Source organism: Ceratotherium simum, chromosome 2 (genome assembly GCF_057802395.1).
Source record: "Ceratotherium simum simum isolate JZ-2026a chromosome 2, ASM5780239v1, whole genome shotgun sequence".
In the NCBI taxonomy this organism is placed as follows: Eukaryota; Metazoa; Chordata; class Mammalia; order Perissodactyla; family Rhinocerotidae; genus Ceratotherium; species Ceratotherium simum.
The window spans coordinates 34,337,528-34,358,545 of NC_141901.1; the positions used below are offsets into that span (position 1 = coordinate 34,337,528).

Consider the following 21,018-nt stretch of genomic DNA (forward strand, 5'->3'; position numbering starts at 1 on the left):
AGACCTGGCGCTGTGGCGCGCGGACTCAGGGGTGATCTGGCCACCCCCCCGCGCGCGCCTCCGGAATGAACTCTGCACACGGGGAAGGAGGATGCAGATGAACTGTGGTGGAATGTCGCTCCTGTTGTCGATGCCTGTCGCTCATATTCCCGAGGATGGTACCCAAAGGTAGGTTGGAAAGCACAGTGTGCGTTTTCCTCTGAGGCCAGGGCTCAGGTGGGGAGTAAACTCCTGCAGGCCACAGGCCATCCCATGCTCCGCAAGCCCGAGGGCGAGGGGAGTCCATTGGGCAGCAAAGCCATCCTAGTTCCCGTCAGTCCTGCGGCCTTACGAATTGAATCTTAGCCATGTCTCACTTTCTTCATGCCAGAACATCCTATTGGGGCTTTCTGCTGTTTCTACTTGGCATGGCCTTCTACTGAGAAGCCAAAAGGAGGAGCCTTTTCGGAGACCAGAGGGTGGAAATGGAGGAAAGAGGAGCAAAAGGTCTCTGTAACCTCCTGTCTCCTGGCTGACAGGTGGGGATACTCACCGCTGTACTAACGAGGGCGGTATCTATGGGGAACGTCATACTTTCTAATGTTAAACTTTAGTAGTGTGTTGTATGTAATATATTGTTATTTGCCTCATTCAAGGGAAATTAATTTTTAAAAAGAGAAACTGTAAATCCTTGCTTGGTAAGTGGCTCTTTTCACCTCTAATGGCTGAGAATCCTTTGGAAAGTTCCCCCCGGGGCCTTTGAAGAGGGAGGAGGGAGTCAGCATGCAGAGGTCAGTCCCCCTTCTGGACTGGATTTCTTGTTCAACCCTCTCCCAGTGTGCCAGTGAGAAAGAGCTGGCAAAGTCTTCTGGGACTTAGATCCAACTATGCCGGGAAGGTGATCAGTCCAAGGAAAAAAGGGAATGTTTGAAGAAGTGTGCAATGAATGACTTTCACAGTGGAAAATCAAACCATCTTCAAAAAGAAGGAACCTATTTCATAACTCCAGGAGGAAGAGAAGCTTCAGCTCTAAACTCATTCACTCTCAGAGTCTAGGCCTGGATGTGAGAGTCCAGACATTTTGGCCAAGAACCTGGAAGAGAAGGGTCCTCACCTCAGAAGGGAAAAGGCGGCCTGGCCTGGGGTCTGTGCCCTGGTCTGTTGGGGGACTGCCTTGTCCAAGCTCCTCCAACCTTCTCTCCTGGGCTTCAGCGGCCTCAAAACCCCACCTACCCTCGCAGCCCCAAGAGTTCCAGGTAAAGCCCTAAAGCAAGCACCTCTGTGCCTGCACATTACCCACAGCATCACACAGGCATTCTTCCAATGTCATTCTCTTTACTTTTGAATTCAGAGAGGTTCAAGTATAGAGGAGTTTATGTATGCAGTGCTAACTTTATACATATGCTTACATGTATCCATTTATGTTTAGTAGCTTAGTTGGAGTATCTTTGAAAGTAGAAGAGATACTAAAGTGATAACTTAAATAGACATTGTGAAGTGGAGGGATGCTGATGACTCAACACTGAGTACAAAAAGCAAGTTGTAGAACAAACATACAGTGTGATCCAAAACTGTTTATATAAAGGTCTGTGACACCAACTGCCTGTATATCCTTAACAAGACATTTCACCCATCTGGGCCACAGCTTACTCAATTTTAAAATGAGGAGACTGGATCACATCATTTCTAAGGACTTTCTAGCTTTAAAATTCTCTGATTTCAAATGCTCAAGAGTTTGCTCATGCCACAAATTAGTGAGTGCTTTGTCATGTGCCGGACACTGACCCAGACTCTAGCTATACATTAGTGAACAAAATAGACAAAGGCCCTGCTGTCCTGGAGCTCACATTCTGATGAGAGGAAGCGTAGTCAGACAATAAACAATTAAACAAGTCAGCATATGATACATCAGTAGGTAATAAGTACAATGCGGAAATATAAAGCAGGAGAGGGGTGTTAGGGGGTGGTGGGAGAGTGGGGTTATACTGAATGATCAAGGAGACCTCACTGATAAGGTAACATTTGAGTCAAGACCATGATGGAGCGTGATGTGGAGATCTGTAAGAAAGAACATTCCAGAAACAGGAAATAACATAAGCCCTGGGCAGAAGTATAATTGGTGTGTTGATTGAACCAAGGAAGAGCAGTAGGTGAGGTCAGAGAGGCAGTGAGGAGCAAGATCATGTAGCTCCTTGTAGAACATTGCAAAGGCTTTAGCTTTACTCTTAATCGCAAGGGGCTATTGCATGGCTTGGAGTAGAGAAGTGACAGATACAACACACATTTTTAAAAGATCACTTTGGCTGTTGTGGTGACAACAGACTGTAGGGTGGCAAGGGTGAGTGTAGGGAAACCAATCAGGAAGCTATTGCAGTAACCCAAGTGAGAGATGATGGTAGCTTGGACCAAGGTGCCAGTAGAAGAGTACTGAGAAGGGGTCAGATTGCTGGATTTATTTTGAAAGTAGAAGCAGGATTCACTGAGTTTTGTATATTTGAGGAGCCTCTGTCTAGGGTCTATGAAAACAGTGTGGGTGTTTGCTGTGAGTCCTTGTAGAGCCTTGACCTTCAGGAACTCGGTGAGTGTGGGGCCTGTTGGAATTTAACTCTGGAGACCACAGGTCCTTCTTTTCCCTGGAGACTAAAGGGTGGTTGGAGGCTCCTAAGCCCAGGATGCTGTCGGATAGCGGTTGGGGGAGGAGAAAATGTAGGGCCTGAAGAGATGCTGCTGTTACACCATGGGATGAGGGGTCATTTGTCCTGAGGGGCCTGGCTCCATCTGACTTTGTAATTCTTCCAGTCTCTCATTCAGCTTCGAAGGTCTGTCTGCACGGAAAAATACAGCCCTGTGTCCACTGCAAACAGGAGCGCCATCACCAGGCAGAAAGTGATTTGATACCAAGGCGGAAAGACGAATAGTGCTGCCGGACCTAATAGGAGATGCACAGGGATGAGAAGATTGACAAGTGTTAAGGCAGAAATTTGGAATACACAGTCAGGGCCCTGTTGGGGAGCCTTTGTGAAGTCACCCAAGCCAGGAGCTAAGGCCAAGGCCAAGCGCAGACAGGTAGCCCAGGAAGTCTTCATAGGATCTCTTCATCTCTCTGCCTCCCAAATAAAGCTCTGGATCAGCATTGCCAAAAGGGTGACCTTGGACACATCTGTTCTAAGGGACATTAGTAGAAGTTATAGAGGAAAAAGGTTTTGTGGTCACCTAGGTTTGGCAAATGCCTCATAAAATTTACTTTAAAAGTTTTGTTTACAATAGGACTTCTGGAAGTGTTTAATGTGCATTATGAAGATGAAAGGAGAGGAACAGAATATGCAGCATGTTCTGCATTAATTTGGCCACAGAATTGTTCATTCTGAAAAGCCTCTCAAAGAGTCATGTGACTGGGGAACAGCCTTTGGGAAACATTGAACTAGGGCATCCACAGACCACATCAACAGATTGTCTCTTGCCAACTCCTCTGAGCCCAGGATGGGCGGTATTCACTGACCGGTGCTAGTGTGGCATAAATAGCTCGTGATGCCTCCTGAAAGGGCATGATATGGATTTCACAATGCGCAATTTCTCAAGAACAGATGGAAGCCCAGTTCTTTGCGTGTGCAGAGAGACTCTCATGCCAACATGGCTGCCCCCAGCTTACCTTTGAGCCTAGGCTGAGAGTGTTAGTAGGGAGGCACGAGAAGCCTCAGAATCCTAGAGACAAGAGGGACATATGACAAAGTGGAGTGGTTTGAATGAGGTGGAAAAGAGGAAGGGTGGTTATGTCTGGTGGACGGTTTTGTGGGGATGACACTGTCTCCTGAGAGTTGAAACTTCAAGTGAATGACACCCCTTTCTATAATCCCCGAGGAATGAGCTGGAACAGAGCTAGACATCCACACAGCAATCAGATCAAGCTAGGACTTTAAGGGTTCCTGTTGACATCAATGAGGCCCACTCAGGAGAAGACAGGTACTGAAGTACAAAAAAGATCAGTAATCCTCTCCCTACCCATCCTTCCAAGGCCGGAAGCCCCTTGAACAGCCTCGGTTCTCACCTTGGACAGTGATGTTGACATGCTGTGACGTGTGCAGCATTTCCCCTATAACTCCCGTGCAGTGGTACTCGCCACTGTGACTGAGTTTTGCTTGTCTGATGGAGAAGCTGGAATTCAGATGAGAAAATGTCTGGTGTTTTCCATTCTGGTAGAATGTGACCTTGTACAGAGGCTTGCTTCTCCAGCTGTGGCACCTCAGGTGGATGGGCTCCCCCTCCTCAAACACCAGGCGAGTGGTCTGGAGTAACAACCAGTCTGAAAGACAAAACATGGGAAGGGAAAGTTCTAAGGCTGGATACCAAGGCCCTTGGTGCCTCATGCTTGGGGCTACATTACTCATTTGAGTACTTTTAAAAAGATGTGGAGCAGAGGAATTGAAGATGCTTCATGGCAGGTGTGAGCATTCTCCTACAGGCAAAATATGGCATTATCTGTAGGACCTCTGAAGGACAGTTTTCAGAAGTTCCAAAGATGAATGGCAGGAATAAAACTCCCTGGCCCAGGGGTGTGGGGTGATTTTGAGACATTAAAAACACTATACTGGAGCAAGGAAATGAGGGCATTTCAGTAACAGTAGAGGTTGCTGAACAGCACCTGACACCCTCAGTTTGTGTGGATACAGCATTTGTGGTCTGGGGATTCCTAATTTAATGGCAACTTTTCCACAAGTTTTGGGAAGTGAGGGTGGGGAGCCATTCTCCATATTAGCAACAAAATGGAGCTTTAATAATGCCTCACCCACCCTGAATGGAATTTCCATCCACATAAGAAATGAAAATGTGTGACCTTGTGAATTCGGTATTCAATTGTGACTCTGAACAAGAAGAGCATGAAACGAAGCTTTTTAACTTAAAATCACTTCTTCCTCCCTGCTCACAAACGTTCCCACGCTCAACCACCCGCTCACTTCGTTGATGGCAGGGTAATCAGATTCCAGAGTTTGGCTACCTTGGAGGACAAGTCTATAAAGAATGTTTCAAACCCACACATCTATGGACAGCTAGTTTTCATCAAGGGAGCCAAGAACATACAGGGAGAAAGGAAAGTCTCTTCAATAAATGATGTTGGGAGAACAGGACAGCCACATGCAAAAAAAGGAAAGTAGACCATTATCTTACACCATACACAAAAATGAACTCAAAATTGATTAAGGCTTGAATGTAAGACCGGAAACCATGAAACTTTTAGAAGAAAACATAGGCAGTACGTTGTTCAACATCGGTCTTAGCAACTTATTTTCAAGCACCATGTCAGACCAGGCAAGGAAAACAATAGAAAAAATAAAGAAATGGGACTACATCAAACTCAAAAGCTTCTGCACAGCAAAGGAAACCATCAACGAAATGAAAAGACAACCTAACAATTAGGAGAAGATATTTCTAAACCATATGTCTGCTACGGTGTTAATCTCCAAAATATATAAAGAACTCATACATCTCAACAACAAAAAAACTAACAACCCAATTAAAAAATGGGCAAAAGACCTGAACAGACATTTCTCCAATAAAGATATACAGATGGCCAACAGGCGCATGAAAAGATGTTCAACATCATTGACTATCAGAGAAATACAAATCAAAGCAATGAGATATCACATCACGCCCTGTCAGCATGGCTATAATTAACAACACAGGAAACAACAAGTGTTGGAGAGAATGTGGAGAGAAGGGAAGTCTCATACACTGCTGGTGGGAGTGCAAACTGGGGCAGCCACTATGGAAAACAGTATGGAAATTCCTCAAAAAATTGAGAATAGAACTACCATACTATCCAGCTATTCCACTGCTGGGTATTCAAAGAACGTGAAAACACAAATGTGTAAAGATACATGCACCCCTGTGTTCACTGCAGCATTGTTCACAATAGACAAGACTTGGAAGCAACCTAAGTCCCCATCAAGGGTCGAATGGATAAGAATGATGTGGTATATATACTGAACGGAATACTACCCAGCCATAGGAAACGATGAAATCCAGCCATATGTGACAACATGGAGGGACGTTGAGGGTATTATGCTAAGTGAAATAAGTCAGAGGGAATAGGTCAAATACCATATGGTCTCACTCACAAGTAGAAGATGAAAACAACAACAAATAAACACATAGAGACTGAGGTTGGATTGGTGGTTACCAGAGGGGAAGGGGGAGGGAGGAGGGCGAAAGAGATGATTAGGCACATGTGTGTGGTGATGGGTTGTAATTAGTCTTTGGGTGGTGAACATAATGTAATCTATACAGAAATAGAAGTATAAAGATGTACACCTGAACTTTATATAGTGTTATAAACTAATGTTACTGCAATAAAAAAAAGAATGTCTCAATAAACTTCCTAGAGAAGAAGATCAAATTGCTCGCTTTATTATAATAATAAATTTTAGATTTGGTATATCGTATTTAAATGAAAACTCATTTAAGAAAACAGTATCCTGTATACAAAAGGCAAGGTACTGTTGTTGAGACAACATGAGACAGAAATCTGAAGTCAGGGTTCTGATTTTGGCTCCACCATTTACTTCTGGGCTGTTAGGTCTCATGGGCTTAATTTCTTTGTACAATGGAGGATGGGACTAGGTGGTTTCCCTCTAATGACCTTTTGGATCTAAGTTTTCTTAAATCTATATTTTAACATTTTTGTAGGACAACTCAGAAGTAAAATCAGCTGTTTCTGAGGTGGCAAGGCACAAAGAGAAGAGATGCGTAGCTGTGGTCAAGTTTTTGAGGCTGAGTCAATATATATTTCCCTTTCCATTGAGCACCATCAACAGAAAGGGACTCCACCACCAGGAATTCTGGGACAGGGACCTTAAAAGACTACATAAAATATCATCCTCCCAATGGTAAACATAAAACACTGAAAGCTTACATGTGCCCATCTTCAGGGTTTATACACCAAGGGGCAGTTGAAGTCAATTACAGTATAAATTGCTCATATTTTCAGACATGGGGGGGCGATAATACCGTGTCTTGGAGCATATTTCTACAGAATCTATTAAACTGAACACTGTCAGATATATACATAACCTAGGTCACATCATGTGACTTCTTTAATTAAAACCATCTAATGAATTCTCATCTCATTCAGGAATAAAATTTAAAGTCATCATTCTAGACTAACAGCTTCCACGTGATCTACCCCTGCCCGTCTTCCTCCCCTCTGACCTCATCTTCTAGATTCCATAGCTCCCTCTGGCCTCCTGCACCCTGGGCAGAACAACCTCCTAACGCCTGCCAGGCACGCTCCCAGCTTAGGGCCTTTGTAGTCTGGTTACCTTCAACACCTGTGTTTTAAGACACTGCCATGAGAGTAGAATGGTTTTATGGAGCAGAAATTTCCTTCTGCTTCTCTCACCCCCGGTTGCTTGTTTGTGGCTTTGTAACTTTCCTACTCAATCAGGACTTAGGCCAAACAGCATAACATATTCTGAGGACTCTCTTAGGAACTTCCACCCAATTATTCCTTGGGTGATGAACATAATGTAATCTGTTACATTACCAAACACACCAAGCAAAGTGTGTTGGTGAAAAGGGAAATGAGAGGGCAAAAACTACTTCAAACAACTCACAACGATGCTTCTCAGTAAACAAGCCACCCCCGTTTCTTAAAAATGTCTGCCATGTCAACAGTTATCATCTCTCCTTGTCCTCCCAGATCCTCCCCGGACCTTCATCCACTGACCAGAAACCACATCCAGATGCACAGGGTCGCTGAGGCTGGTCTGGCCCGTCTGGCACTTGTAGTCTCCGCTGTCGTTGTGTGTGGCCTTAAAGCTGTAGCTGGGCTGGACTTGGGTTGTGATGGAGCTCCCATTATGGAACCATTGGGTGTAGTTGTTCCCAGGGGTGTGGGCCCCCTGGCACTTCAGAGTCACGGTATCCTCCCGGAGCACATTGATCCACGGGGGCTCAAGGCTCACCACAGCCTTTGGGAGATGTGCTGAGGGGCAGAGAACAGAAAGGGATGGGAATAAGTAACCTTGGAGGGACCATGGATTCCAAAGGTGTTCACAGGAGACAGCAGGGGCCAGAGAGTCTCCCCTTACTGTCGAATCAATTAAAGATCTGTGTACTTGTAGCAGCCTCATTCCCTTAAGGTCTTTGGTGGATCCAGTGGGAATCCTACCAAGAATCAAATCCCAGGTCCCACGAAAATGGGGGAACCAACCATGCCGAACCCAAGCCTGGTTCTTGGTGGAACAGATATTTCCCTACATGATAAATATAGCCGCGCATTGTGAGACAATAATGCCATAAACCCAAGGAAACAAAGAGCAAACTCACCAGCTTGCCCGCGTGCAGAAGCTGTGAAAGAGAAGAGAGTGGATCAGTGTAGAGCAGGAGAAGATGAGGAGAGCAAATGTAGTTGTAGGTGTGTGGAGAGGGGCAAGGGGAGGCCATCTTGGGCTCCTTCTTTCCCCAGGGCCCATCTCAAGAGCCTGTTTCTACTTACTCTATTTCCAGTTTCCAGTACTCTTATAAGAGTACTCATTTCTCATGTCCTCCTCATCTCATCCCTGTCTCTCCACATGGCTACAAAGAAAATATGAATGTGAGGTGCAGGGACTGTGAAAGTACCTCTGATTTCTGGCCTTAGGACCAGTGGAATGATAAGAATTCAGGGTTCTCTGTCGCCTTTCAATCTATCCACGGCCTCCAGGGCCCAGGCCTGCTCCTCACCACACTGATCCCTGGAGTCCTCATAGAAGTGACTGAAATTACCCTATTCCAGAATGACCCTCACTCACCCAGCAGCAGCAAAACTGTCAGTGGTTGAAGCAGCCACAGGCTACCAGGATGTACATTCAGAAATGTCTGGATCTCCATAGTCATCCCAGAACTGGGCTTGAGTCCAGTGGGGTTTAGGAGATGAACTTAGAGAAGAGGAAGGAAATTGCTTCATCCTCTCATACGGGCTCATTCGTCACCAGACTCGATTTTTGCACATCAATCAGTAACAAATCGAACTAGAAGCTGAGTCTGCTTTACAGACAAATCTCTCTGTCCTATATTACCTTGTTTTGCCCTTGTGAAACCCTAGGTAGGGTTCTTCTGCTGGTGCGGAAATTGATGAGGGAAACACCGGGAAGCAGAACCGAGAATGGAGCCCTTGTCTTGAGTTCTCAGCTCTATGGTGCCCTTCCCACCACACTCCCTGTGCTGCCTCTCTGGCTGGTGTACAGAAAGTTTTAAATAAATTTCAACCCAGAGAAGATAAAGAAGCCTATTTAAATCTGCAACCACTAAGAATTAATGGTAAACACCACAAGAAAATGGAGTAGTTATCTTCCGGAAATACTCAACCCAAGGAAGTCTCTAAGTACACCACAGGCAAGACTGTCGTTCCTTCACCTGCCCTTCATCCCCGGCCCTCCTAACAGAAAAGAAAGTTTTCACGCGCAAGAAATAATTTAGGTAAGAAAGCCGTGAAGTTATTTCAAATGTTATATATTCTGAGCATGTGGCTGTGTAGTATGCCTGGGTTCAGCAACATGATAAAATGGTCACAGTGGTTAAAAGTCAGTCTAAGGAGGCAACAATGGCAAAAATAGACAAATGGAATTACATCAAACTGAAAAACTTCTGCACATCAGTCAACAGAGTGAAAAGATAACCTATGGGATGGGATAAAATATTTGCAAGTCATATACCTGATAAGAGGTTAATATCCCAAATACATAAAGAACTTCTACAACTCAACAACAAACACAAAAACAAACAACCCAATTTAAAAATGGGCAAAAGACTTAAACAGGCATTTCTCCAAAGAAGATATACAAATAGCAAACAAGCGTATGAAAAGATACTGACCATCACTAATCATTAAAGAAATGCAAATCAAAACCACAATGAGATATCACCTCACACTCATTAGGATGGCACTATAGCAAAACCGAAAACACCAGAAAATAATAAGTGTTGGCGAAGATGTAGAGAAATTGGAACCCTTGTAGACTGCTGTTTGGAATGTAAAATGGTGCAGTTGTTATGGAAATCTGTATGGAGGTTTATCAAATAATTAAAAATAGAATTGCCACATGATTCAGCAATTCCACTTCTGGGTATATATCCAAAAGAATCTAAAGCAAGATCTTGAAGAGATATTTGCACGCTCATGTTAATTGCAGCATTATTCACAGTCACCAACAGATAGAAGCAACCCGTGTGTCCAGTGACAGATGAATGGATCAACAAAATGTGGTATATACATACAAGGAATGGAATACTATTCAGCCTTGAAAAAAATCCTGCCATGTGCTACAACATGGATGACCCTGAGGACATTATGCTAAGTGAAATAAGCCAGTCACAAAAAAGTCAAATGCTGTATATGAAGTATCTAAAGGAGTCAAACTGATAGAAACAGAAAATAGAATGGTGGTTGCCAGTGGCTGGAGGAGGTGGAAATGGGGAGCTATTGTTGGATAGGTACAAAGTTTTAATTTTTCAAGGTAAAAAGTTCTAAAGATCTGTTGTACAGCAATGACAATAGACTTAACAGTACTGAACTGTACACTTAAAAATGGTTAAGATGGTAAATTATTTTTTATGTTTTTTTTTTTTTTACCATAGTTAAAAATAATATTTTTTATAGTCAGACTATGAGATCTTGGACAAGGTCCTTATATTTTTAAAGCTTCAGTTTCCTCCTCTGTAAAATGGACACTGTCTGGTGTCTAATAAATGTTCAAATAAAAGTAGCTTTATATTTTTATGAGTATTACCAAGGTTTTTAACATTTGAATTTTTCTTGAAGGATTGATTCTTTATTGTCAAAGTCTTTATGGTTAAAATCTCATCAAGAAGGCACTGGAAGAGGGGCCGGCCCCATGGCCTAGTGGTTAAGTTTGGCGTGCTCCGCTTTGGCGGCCTGGACCCGGTTCCTGGGCGCTGACCTACACCACTCATCAGCGGTCATGCTCTGGCGGTGACCCACATACAAAACAGAGGAAGATTCGCACAGATGTTAGCTCTGAAAAAAAAAAACGAAGAGACTGGAAGGGATGTAAGGTAACTTTTGGAGGTCATGGATATGTTTATTACCTTGATTATGATGATGGTATTATGGGTGTATGCTTATGTCCAAACGCAACCAATTGCATACATTAAATATGCACAGTTTTTTACATATCAATTATATCTCAGTAAAGCTATAAAAAAGTATATATAACACAAAAATAGGAAGAAGATGGCACTGGAGTAGCTTGCCCCCAGCAGGAGCCAAAGATACAGGGATTACCTGCAACCAGCGATGCAACCTGCTGGAGAAGAGGGGACAAGAGCCTGGGGAAGACGGTGGCGCCCTGCTACTTTCCATGTGCAAAGGACAGAAAATCCAAATAGATTACCCTCTTTTTCAGAACATTTTCTCCCATTGAAATTTTCTCCCATTGAAATTGTAAGCATGAAGCTCTGGGCTGTTTCACCGTGGAAGCAGGCATGTCCTTTCACTTCCATAATGTAACGCCTCAGCACTCTTTCGGGATCCTGGGAAAATCACATTCCCAGGACATCCATCGCTGGCTTATGTTCTCAAAGGGCAGTTCATCTTTTTCTGTCCTTTCATTAACAAGGTCTCCCCCTTGAGATGATTGGGGCTTTGGCAACCATATAGAATTGATAATGTCAAGCCATTTCAAGATAGGACCACTCTTGCTGTCTTATTTATAGGAGTTCCTTCCTCTATGAGACTCTGTTTTGGCCCAAAGAGGGAGGGAGTCTACAACTGGGATTTTATTAAGTTACTTTTCAGATTCGGTTCAGTTGGGGGCAAAGACTGGCAGATAACAGGGATTTACCACTGAAGCAGGGCTCAAGAGGTGCTATGGAATAATGAAAAGGAAACACAAAGCCTGAATGAGAAGAAAGGGAAAATTGTGAAATCACACTGCTTTATACTACACACTCCCTCCTCCACTCTCAGGAGATGGTTGTAAGTATTAAAGGTGGTAAGGCAAGTGTGATGGTTAATTTACACGTGGGCAGGCATCATCCAATCATTTGAGGGCAGAATAGACCAAAAAGGCAGAGGAAGGGCAAATTCCAGCTCTCTCTCTGCTTCAGCTGACACATCCATTTTCTCCTGCTCACAGACGTCAGAGCTCCTGCCTGTCAGGCTTTCAGACTCAGATGGGCACTTACACCACTAGGCCTGCGATTCTCAGGCCTTCGGATTCTAACTCAACAACACCACCAGCTTTCCTCGTTCTCCAGCTTGTAGACAGTAGATCTTGGGACTCCTCGACCTCCAGAACGGCATGAGCCAATTTGTGTCATAAATCTCCCCTTCTATATATCTATATGTATCCTATTGGTTCTGTTTCTCTGAAAAAACCCTAATACAGCAAATAAAAGCTGGCAACTCTCTGCTGATAAATGAGAAATGAATGATAATTTTGGGTCACCCAAATAACAACATCCCTATAGGGTGCTGGGTTTGAGGCCTTCAGAAACAAGGGAAAATCTAAACTGGAAGTGATATGGTTTTACTTCTCAGAAGATCAGAAAAGCTCTTTTTTAGTACTAAAGTAGATAGAAAACTATAGCTACAGACTTCCTAGCAAAAAGGAGTCCCAGAGAACCAAAGCTTGATACCTGAGAGAAATTGGATATTAAGGAGTCCTGGCAAATTAAACACGCTAAGACATTTCAGCAATCAGTAGTAAATCTTCCAAAACTTCAGCTCCAGCCTGGCCATGCCCCTAACTCTGTTTTCACCCCCATACACTAATATTTCACCTCTCCCACATCACCCAGCATCTGACCCTGGACATACCCCCTGGTTTTGGCTTGTTACTACCCACACTGTGCTGAGAGTGCAGCATGGTCTCGCCCCACTGTGCAGCAGAAACAGGAAAGAAATTGGAATTCAGACTTCAAGAAGGGAAGAAAAAGGAGCTTTTGAGGAGGAAATCTAAGAAGGAAAATATAACCTTACCCTCAGAACCCATTAAAAATTTAAATGGTACATCAAAAGCCAATAGATGGATATTTGCCCCTTCTAGAGAGAATTAGGGAAATGTGCAAATACACACACCCACAAGTAGGAGCCAGTGAATTTGACCTAACAGAGTACGATGACTCCTCAAATATACTAGGAGAGGCCGAGGTTTCTTGCTTGCTTGTTTTTTTGTTTTATGGTGTGTGTGTGTGTTTCTCTTGGGAAATGAAGTCAGTGGAATTCATAAAGAATCCATGTATATTAGGTGTTTGTTCAGGCTTCAGTGACAGGCTTTGTAGAAGATCGGCTCTTGAGAAGAATGTGTAGAAAATAAAAGAATATGCTATTTAGTCTGATGTAGAATTTTGAAAGTATATGTGTGTTGAAATTAATGTTTAAGTGTGTGATGGGCAGAGGAAGAGGGATCCATTCCTTCCAGAAGATCCAGGGCCTTCGTGTACACATATCTCTTGATAACTTCTTCTGTCATCTCATATTAGATTTGACAGAACTGTGTCTACCCCAGACTTGGGGTTTTAACAACGCCTTCTGTAAGATTTCTTGGCCACCTACCCTGACACATTTATCAGAACTTATAGAAATTCTATTCAGCATTCCAGTCTCAGGAGCAGCATTTTTGTGGTGCTAAAGAGGACTTGAAGTTCTTTACACAAGATCTACAACAGTTCGAGGATTAAGACTACTTGTGAACAAGGTCAAGAATAGAGGTGGTGTGACTCACAAAAATATAGATGCAAAACCTTCCTCCCTCTCAGGAAGGAGTTCATGAACAGTCAGGGAACTCTCTCTGAGGTAGGAGAGCTGAAACGTGTCTGAGCATGATTGTTTGTCCATGGGCAAGAGTATATTTTTTCATTATACATTGCGCATCATTATTTTTCCTGTGATTATACATTTTTCTGACTCATTAGAATGGCAAAGTACAAAAAAAGCCTCAGATGGGTGTCCTCAGATATAACTGTGAGTATTGCCTGGGTAAAAGCCTCAGAGCAAGCAAACAACAGATTTTCATTCATTCATCAAATATTTATTAGGCGCTTACTATGTGCTACACTCTTCTAGACACCTGAGATACATTCATGAATAAAACAGACAAAATCCCTGAATTCAGGGATCTTCCACTCTGTTGGGGAGAGATATAAAATAAAAAGCAAACCTATTAAATAAGTAGAGTATATAGCATCATATAAGGGATATGGGGGAAAAAAAAGCAAGGGAAGGGGATTTGAAGTTGGGGGTGGGTTGCAATTTTACATATGGTGAGAAGGTGACATTTGAGCAAAGATTTGAAAGATGAGAGGAACTGGGCTAGTGCATATCTAGCAAAAGAACATTCCAAACAGCTGGAACTATCAGGCAAGAGATCTGTTAAAAGACAAACTGAGGCATATTAAATATTTTAAGAGTTATCTGAACAAAAATCGATTTGAATCAGGCAGTATCCAATCTAGCAGACAGAAAGGAGCTCCAAGAAGCCGTACTAAATGAAAGACTTTTAAAACCAGAAGGAGCAGGCACAAGGAAGTTATACCAGGCAAAGAAGCAGATTGGTAAAGCAATGTTACTTTCATTTAGGGGATGACAGAGGTCTATCAGGCAGATTACCTAACAAGTGCTGATCAAGTGATTCCTGACTGACTGGTTTAAGATTCCATTTCTGAAAGAGCCAAAACTGTAATTAAGACTCGGTTTTGACTAGGGGCTTAGCACAAGCAACTCCATTTTGGGCCTGTTGTCTTGTTTTTTAACAGATTGAAACTGCTTTAGGTCTGGAATGTTCAAGGAATTGTTTGGAGGAGTGGAACTGAGTAAGGGAGAGAGTAGTAAATGATGAGGTCAGAGGGAACAAGGGAGACCAGATAATATGCAAGCATGGTGAAATCGTTAGCTTTTTACTCTAAATAAAACGGGGAACCATGGAAGGATTTTGAGCATAGGAGTGACGTGATCTGACTTACGTTTTACAAGGATCATTCTGAAATGCTGTGTTGCAAATAGACTCTAGGGTGTTGAGGGTGGAAGCAGGCAGACAAGTGAAGAGGCTATTGCAGTAATCCAGGCAAGAGAAGACGGAGGCCTGAACCAGGGTAGCTGCAGTTATTACTTATTATAATGAAATTGTTACTGCTACAGTTTGGATCTTGGTGGTTCAAATTAGCATCACTTAAATAATCACCAGAACATTCTCAGTCACTCTGGATGCAAGGGTACTGACGTGTGTGAATCTTGTTTCGAAACTTGAATTTATGATAAATTGTGTGGTAGGTTTCTGCTTTGCAAAAAAAGTGTGAAATGTGACAGCTGGTGACAGGTGATTCAAGCTGCCGACACCAGAATGTAAGGGCAGAAGATTCATTTATAGAATCACACGAATAGAATGATGAAGTCCATTCCCTTCATTCTATAAATGAGGAAACCACAGCCCAGACAAAGGCTGTGAGTTGACCCAGGACATACCTCTCTCCAGTGCTGATGTCTGGGTCCCATTACACCTCACTGCCTGCATTCACTCATCTGCACTTCCCCCTCAAGACTTACAGGCTATCTCTAATTGCCTCAGTTATTTGTCCTTCCATAATTCAAGAATAAGATCATCAGATTGAAAGTTTCCCTAGGGCAGAGATCCTAATAGATGCATAACACTGATTTTGGCTGAATTGTGTAAATGGCACATTTATTGAGCATCAGACTTTATTACTCTAACTCTAAACTGACTGGCCTCAATTACTGATTCTTCTATCTAATAACTGTGAGAAAGAATTTTCAGTGCCAACTTCATTAAAATGATATTTTGGGAAAGAAATATTCCCCCAAAGATTAGGTGTTTTAAATTTTCTTTCATCAGGACATGCGACGAGGGCGTCCTTGCAGGCCAGAACTTTAAAGAGCACTACTGCATCCGAAACAATTGATAAATGAATCAACAATTTAGTCCCTGAAGTTTATCACCATTGAGCACAATCAAGATGATATTTACCTAGAAAACCATCAAAGTAACTGGCACTAAGGTGCTCTCTGTAACTCACAGAACAACATCAATGTTGCCATTGATTGACTGAATTTTGAATACAATAGCATCTGTTTAGTGCTCCTCCCCTAGTAGCAAAATCAAGCAGGCCAGCCCAACAGAAATGGTTCCAACGGGATCAGGATGGATGGATGGGTGTTGGTATGCTGATTAGTAAAAATGTCTATGGCAGGAGTTTCATGGATTTAAAGGGCAAATTAAGCATTGTGTTCAGGAGAGGGCAGCAAGTGCCAAGGTCAGAGAATTCTTCCCGACATAGCATCAGGAGGACTTGATATTTTGAGAGCCAGATTACAGATAAATGGGAGAATGCTCTAGGTGAATACCAAAGGCAATACCAGTTGTGGTTTGGTAATTAGAAATTGACTTTCCATATTAACTAGAGATGTGGAGTGGACAGACATCACCAGATAAAGGGCTTGGAGAAGAAGAAACAGCTTCCTAGTAAACCTGACAGCACAAGTCACAGTTCTCCTATCAGCCCTCACATTTCCTTACTGTTCAATGTGCCTGCCTCAAACTCTTCCCCTTACCCTGTTTTCGCCAACAGAAATCTCACACAGCCTTGTGAATTTTCTTCACATCCATCCTTCAGACACCCACCAGCATTTTCTGCTTCTGAAAGCCTCACCCCTTCATGTACTTAACTGGTTGGAATGAAACTAAGAAGGAGCTTTAAAAGTTTACGTAGATCTATATTTCACATAACAAAATCCGTACACGCAAGTAACAAAATACACAAAATATAGGTAATAGCAATATTAACATGCCACACACATGTGAATAATAATTAGTTCTGCTTGTTTAATGTGAGAGAAGAGTATTAAAAAAAAGTCAAAGGACAAAGACCTCAGTCATAAAACATACTGAGAAGAAAGCACCCTGTTCGGGAGGAAGATTCCCCTCCACTCCCGTTCCTGAAGATACAGGGCAGGGTCACGGAAGTCTGGGGGCCCATGAGCCCAGCCCTTACAGTCAGAGCTGACTTGTCAGGAGGGGCCATTCAGTCGACCTGTTCAATGACGGGGCCAGTACTGGGGGCTCTCTGGCGGGCTTGAGCTCCACAACTGCTACCCCCAGGGACACCAGGCCCCCCATAGAGCCTGGAGAAGACGGGGCCACAGATTTGCTCCAGCTCCCTCTTCTGATGCTCATACTCCTCTTTCTCTGCCAACTGATTGCGCTCCAGCCAGCCAAGGACTTCCTGACATTTGTCTTGTACTTTGCTCCTGTCCTCTTCAAGAATCTTGTCTCTAAGGCTTTCCTCTTGCAAGGAGCTCTTCACATGGAAGACATGAGCCTCCAGGGAGTTTCTGGCAGCCACTCTGTCCCTCTGGGCCTCGTCCTCAGCCTTGTACTGCTCAGCCTCACGAACCATCCTCTCCACCTCTTCCTTGCTCAGCCGGCCCTTGTCATTGGTGATGGTGATCTTGTTGGCCTTGCCTGTGTTCCTATAGGTGGCCACCACACTCATGATGCCACTGGCATCAATGTCAAAGGTCACCTCAATCGGGGGACCCCACGAGGGGCAGGAGGGATGCCACTGAGCTCAAAGCACCCCAGCAGGTTGTTGTCCCCGGTCATGGCCCTCTCACCCTCATACACCTGGATCAGAACCCCAGGCTGGTTGTCTGAATAGGTGGTGAAAGTCTGGGTCTGCTTGGTAGGGATGGTGGCATTCCTCTGGATCGACGTGGTCATCACTCCACCTGCTGTCTCCAGCCCCAGGGACAGCGGAGCCACGTCCAGCAGCAGGAGATCCTGCACTTTCTCACACTTGTCCCCCATCAACACTGCTGCCTGCACAGCAGCCCCATAGGCCTCCGCCTCATCCGGGTTGATGCTCTTGCTCAGCTCCCTGCCATTGAAGAAGTCCTGCAGCAGCTTCTGCACCTTGGGAAGGCGAGTAGAGCCGCCCACTGGAACAAGTCATGAATGTGGGCCTTGTCCAGCTTAGCGTCCTGCAGGATCTTCTCCACTGGCTCCAGGGTGCTGCGGAAAATGTCCGAACACAGTTCCTCAAAGCGGGCTCGAGTGAGGGACGTGTAGAAGTCCATGCCCTCGAACAGGGAATCGATCTCCAGAGTGGCCCGGGTGCTGGAGGGCAGGGTGCACTTGGCGCGCTCACAGGCCGTGCAAAGCCTGCACGGGGCCCGCTTCTTCCCGCGCAGGTCCTTCCCTTGCTTCCGTCGGAACTCCTCTGTCAAGTGGTGCACCAGCTGGTCGTCAAAGTCCTCTTCACCCAAGTGGGTGTCTCCAGCCTTGGCCTTCACCTCAAAGAGACCGGCATAAATAGTGAGGACCGACACGTCGAAGGTGCCCCCACCCGGGTCGAGAATGAGCACGCGGCGCTCTCCGGCGCCCCGCCGGCCCAGCCCATAGCGATGGCGGCCTCTGTGGGCTCGTTGATGATCCTCAGCACGTTGAGCCCCGCGATGGCACCCGCGTCCTTGGTAGCCTGGCGCTGCGAGTCGTTGCAGTAGGCGGGCACCGTGATCACAGCGTGGCTCACCGGCTGGCCCAGGTACGCCTCGGCCGTCTCCTTCATCTTGCTCAGCACCCTGGACGAGATCTCCTCGGGGTAGAACGCCTTGTCCTCCCCGCGGTAGGACACGCGCACCTTGGGCTTGCCGCCCTCGCTCACCACCTGGAAGGGCCGGTGCTTCGCGTCCGCCTGCAGAGTCGCGTCCGCAGACTTGCGCCCGATCAGCCGCTTGTCGCCGAACACGGTGTTGCGCGGGTTCAGCGCCGCCTGGCTCTTGGCCGCATCTCCGACCAGCCGCTCGGTGTCGGTGAAGGCCACGTAGCTGGGCGTCGTGCGGCTGCCCTGGTCATTGGCGGGGATGTCCACGCGGCCGTGCCGGAACACGCCCACGCATGAGTACGTGGTGCCCAGGTCGATGCCTATCGCCACTTCCCTCGGGCCCACATGGCTGCGGCTTCTCGCGCTCCTGGGGACCAGTCTGATACGCGAGACTGCGGCACTTGGTGCTGCTCGACCGTCGAGGCGCGCTCCGCTGCGCCGCTCTGCGCTCGCCTTCTGTCCTGCAAGCCCAGCTCGGCTCTGCCCGGCTCCGCGTCCACGAGCCTTTTAGCCAGTTGCCGGGGACGCGCCTCCGCCCGCCCGCGCCGCCGCGAACCTGCCGGCGCTTTCGCGGAGAGCCCAGAGCCGCCCACCCCCCCCGCGCGGGCTGACTCAGCCGGGGGGGCGCCGCGCTGACTCGGGGAGCAGGTTCGCGCGGCTCCGGCCGTGCGAGGCGGGGCGCGGGTTGGCCGCGCTGGCCCCACCCGCCCCTGACTCGGAGCTGCGGAGAAAGTGGCAGCTTCTCCTGGCTGGTTCTAGGGGCCGTGGGTTGCGGCAGAAGCCAGTGAAGGCCTAACTTCCCAAGAGAACTAGTTCTCCCCCTGTTGGCTGAAGACAGCCGGCCTGAGTCCGGCGGCTCGGGAAAAGCGGGAAGTATGTTACCGTGCGAATAGAGCCGTGGTCTCCAAGCCGGGAGTTTAAATAGTTATTTTTTTTGTCTCAACATTTTTTTGTCTTGAAACATAAAAGCAGTATTTTCGCAATTGTCACAGATGGGCGGCCTGATTCTGGTTGCGGAATGAAGCTAGGGACAGCGATGAGAGAGCCCCGGGAAGTACTGTTTGTGGGTCTCATTGGTGGTTCAGCGGTAGGGTTCCCACCTGACACCCTACAGGCCTGGGTTCGATTATTAGCCTAATGTTGCCTGATCTTTTCCTTCCAAATAGTCATTTTAACTTTTTTTTTTCCTACTGCCGCACTTACAACACTGAAGTAAACGAAACCAGTTAGCTGAAGGCTAGGTTCTTTTGATTTGGCTCTCCATCCTCTACGAAGTTGCTTTCTTGAAGGGAGACGAGACCTGGCGCTGTGGCGGGCGGACTCCGGGGTTATCTCGCCGCCCCACCCTGGAGAGAACCCAGCACACGGGGAAGAAGGATGCAGATGAACTGTGGTGGAATGTCGCTCCTGTTGTCGATGCCTATCGCTCATATTCCCGAGGAGCATGGTACCCAAAGGCAGATTGGAAAGCACAGTGTGCGTTTTCCTCTGAGGCCAGGGCTCAGGTGGGGTGTAAACTCCTGCAGGCCACAGGCCATCCCATGCTCTGAGAGCCTGAGGGCGAAGGGAGTCCATTGGTCAGCAAAGCCACCCTAGTTCCCGTCAGTCCTGCGGCCTTACGAATTGAATCTTAGCCGTGTCTCACTTTCTTTAATCCAGAACAACCTATTGGAGTTTTCTAGTGTTTCTACTTGGCGTGGACTTCTACTGAGAAGCCAAAAGGAGGAGGCTTTTCGGAGACCTGGGGGTGCAAATGGAGGAAAGAGGAGCCTCCTGTCTCCCCGCTGACAGGGGGGATACTCACCGCTGTACTAACGAGGATGGTATCTATGGGGAACGTCATACTTTCTAACGTTAAACTTTAGTAGTGTATTGTATGTAATATATTGTTATTTGCCTCCTTCAAAGGAAACTAATTTTTAAAAAGAGAAACTAAAAACCCTTGCTTGGTAAGTGGCTCTTTTCACCTCTAATGGCTCAGAATCCTTTGGAAAGTTCTTGGGGCCTTTGAAGAGGGAGGAGGGAGTCAGGATGCAGAGGTCAGTCCCCCTTCTGGACTGGATTTCTTGTTCAACCCTCTCCCAGTGTGCCAGTGAGAAAGAGCTGGCAAAGTCTTCTGGGACAGAGATCCAACTATGCTGGGAAGGTGATCAGTCTCAGGAAAAAAGGGAATGTTTGAAGAAGTGTGCAATGAGTGACTTCCACAGTGGAAAATCAAACCATCTTCAAAAAGAAGGAACCTATTTCATAACTCCAGGAGGAAGAGAAGCTTCAGCTCTAAACTCATTCACTCTCAGAGTCTAGGCCTGGATGTGAGAGTCCAGACATTTTGGCCAAGAACCTGCAAGAGAAGAGTCCTCACCTCTGAAGGGAAAAGGCGGCCTGGCCTGGGGTCTGTGCCCTGGTCTGTTGAGGGACTGCCTTGTC

General features: G+C 45.8%; 2 protein-coding genes across 2 annotated transcripts in view; both read right to left on the minus strand.

The window, feature by feature from the left end:
• Positions 1-21,018, minus strand: part of LOC101393362 (uncharacterized) — a 34,419-nt gene that overhangs the window by 5,703 nt on the left and 7,698 nt on the right. The window contains exons 5-7 of the mRNA XM_087440273.1: positions 8,302-8,322; positions 7,700-7,957; positions 4,025-4,279 (exon numbers count right to left, since the gene is read on the minus strand). Coding sequence (XP_087296399.1) covers positions 4,025-4,279; positions 7,700-7,957; positions 8,302-8,322 — 534 coding nt within the window. The remainder of the gene's footprint in view (positions 1-4,024; positions 4,280-7,699; positions 7,958-8,301; positions 8,323-21,018) is intronic.
• Positions 16,166-19,098, minus strand: LOC147917816 (heat shock 70 kDa protein 6-like; the record flags this gene model as incomplete). The annotated part of the gene is given in 4 exon segments (XM_087420395.1): positions 16,166-17,519; positions 17,522-17,935; positions 17,938-18,390; positions 18,393-19,098. Coding segments are annotated over 4 exon segments (2,082 nt in total), but the record flags the coding sequence as incomplete, so codon positions are not given.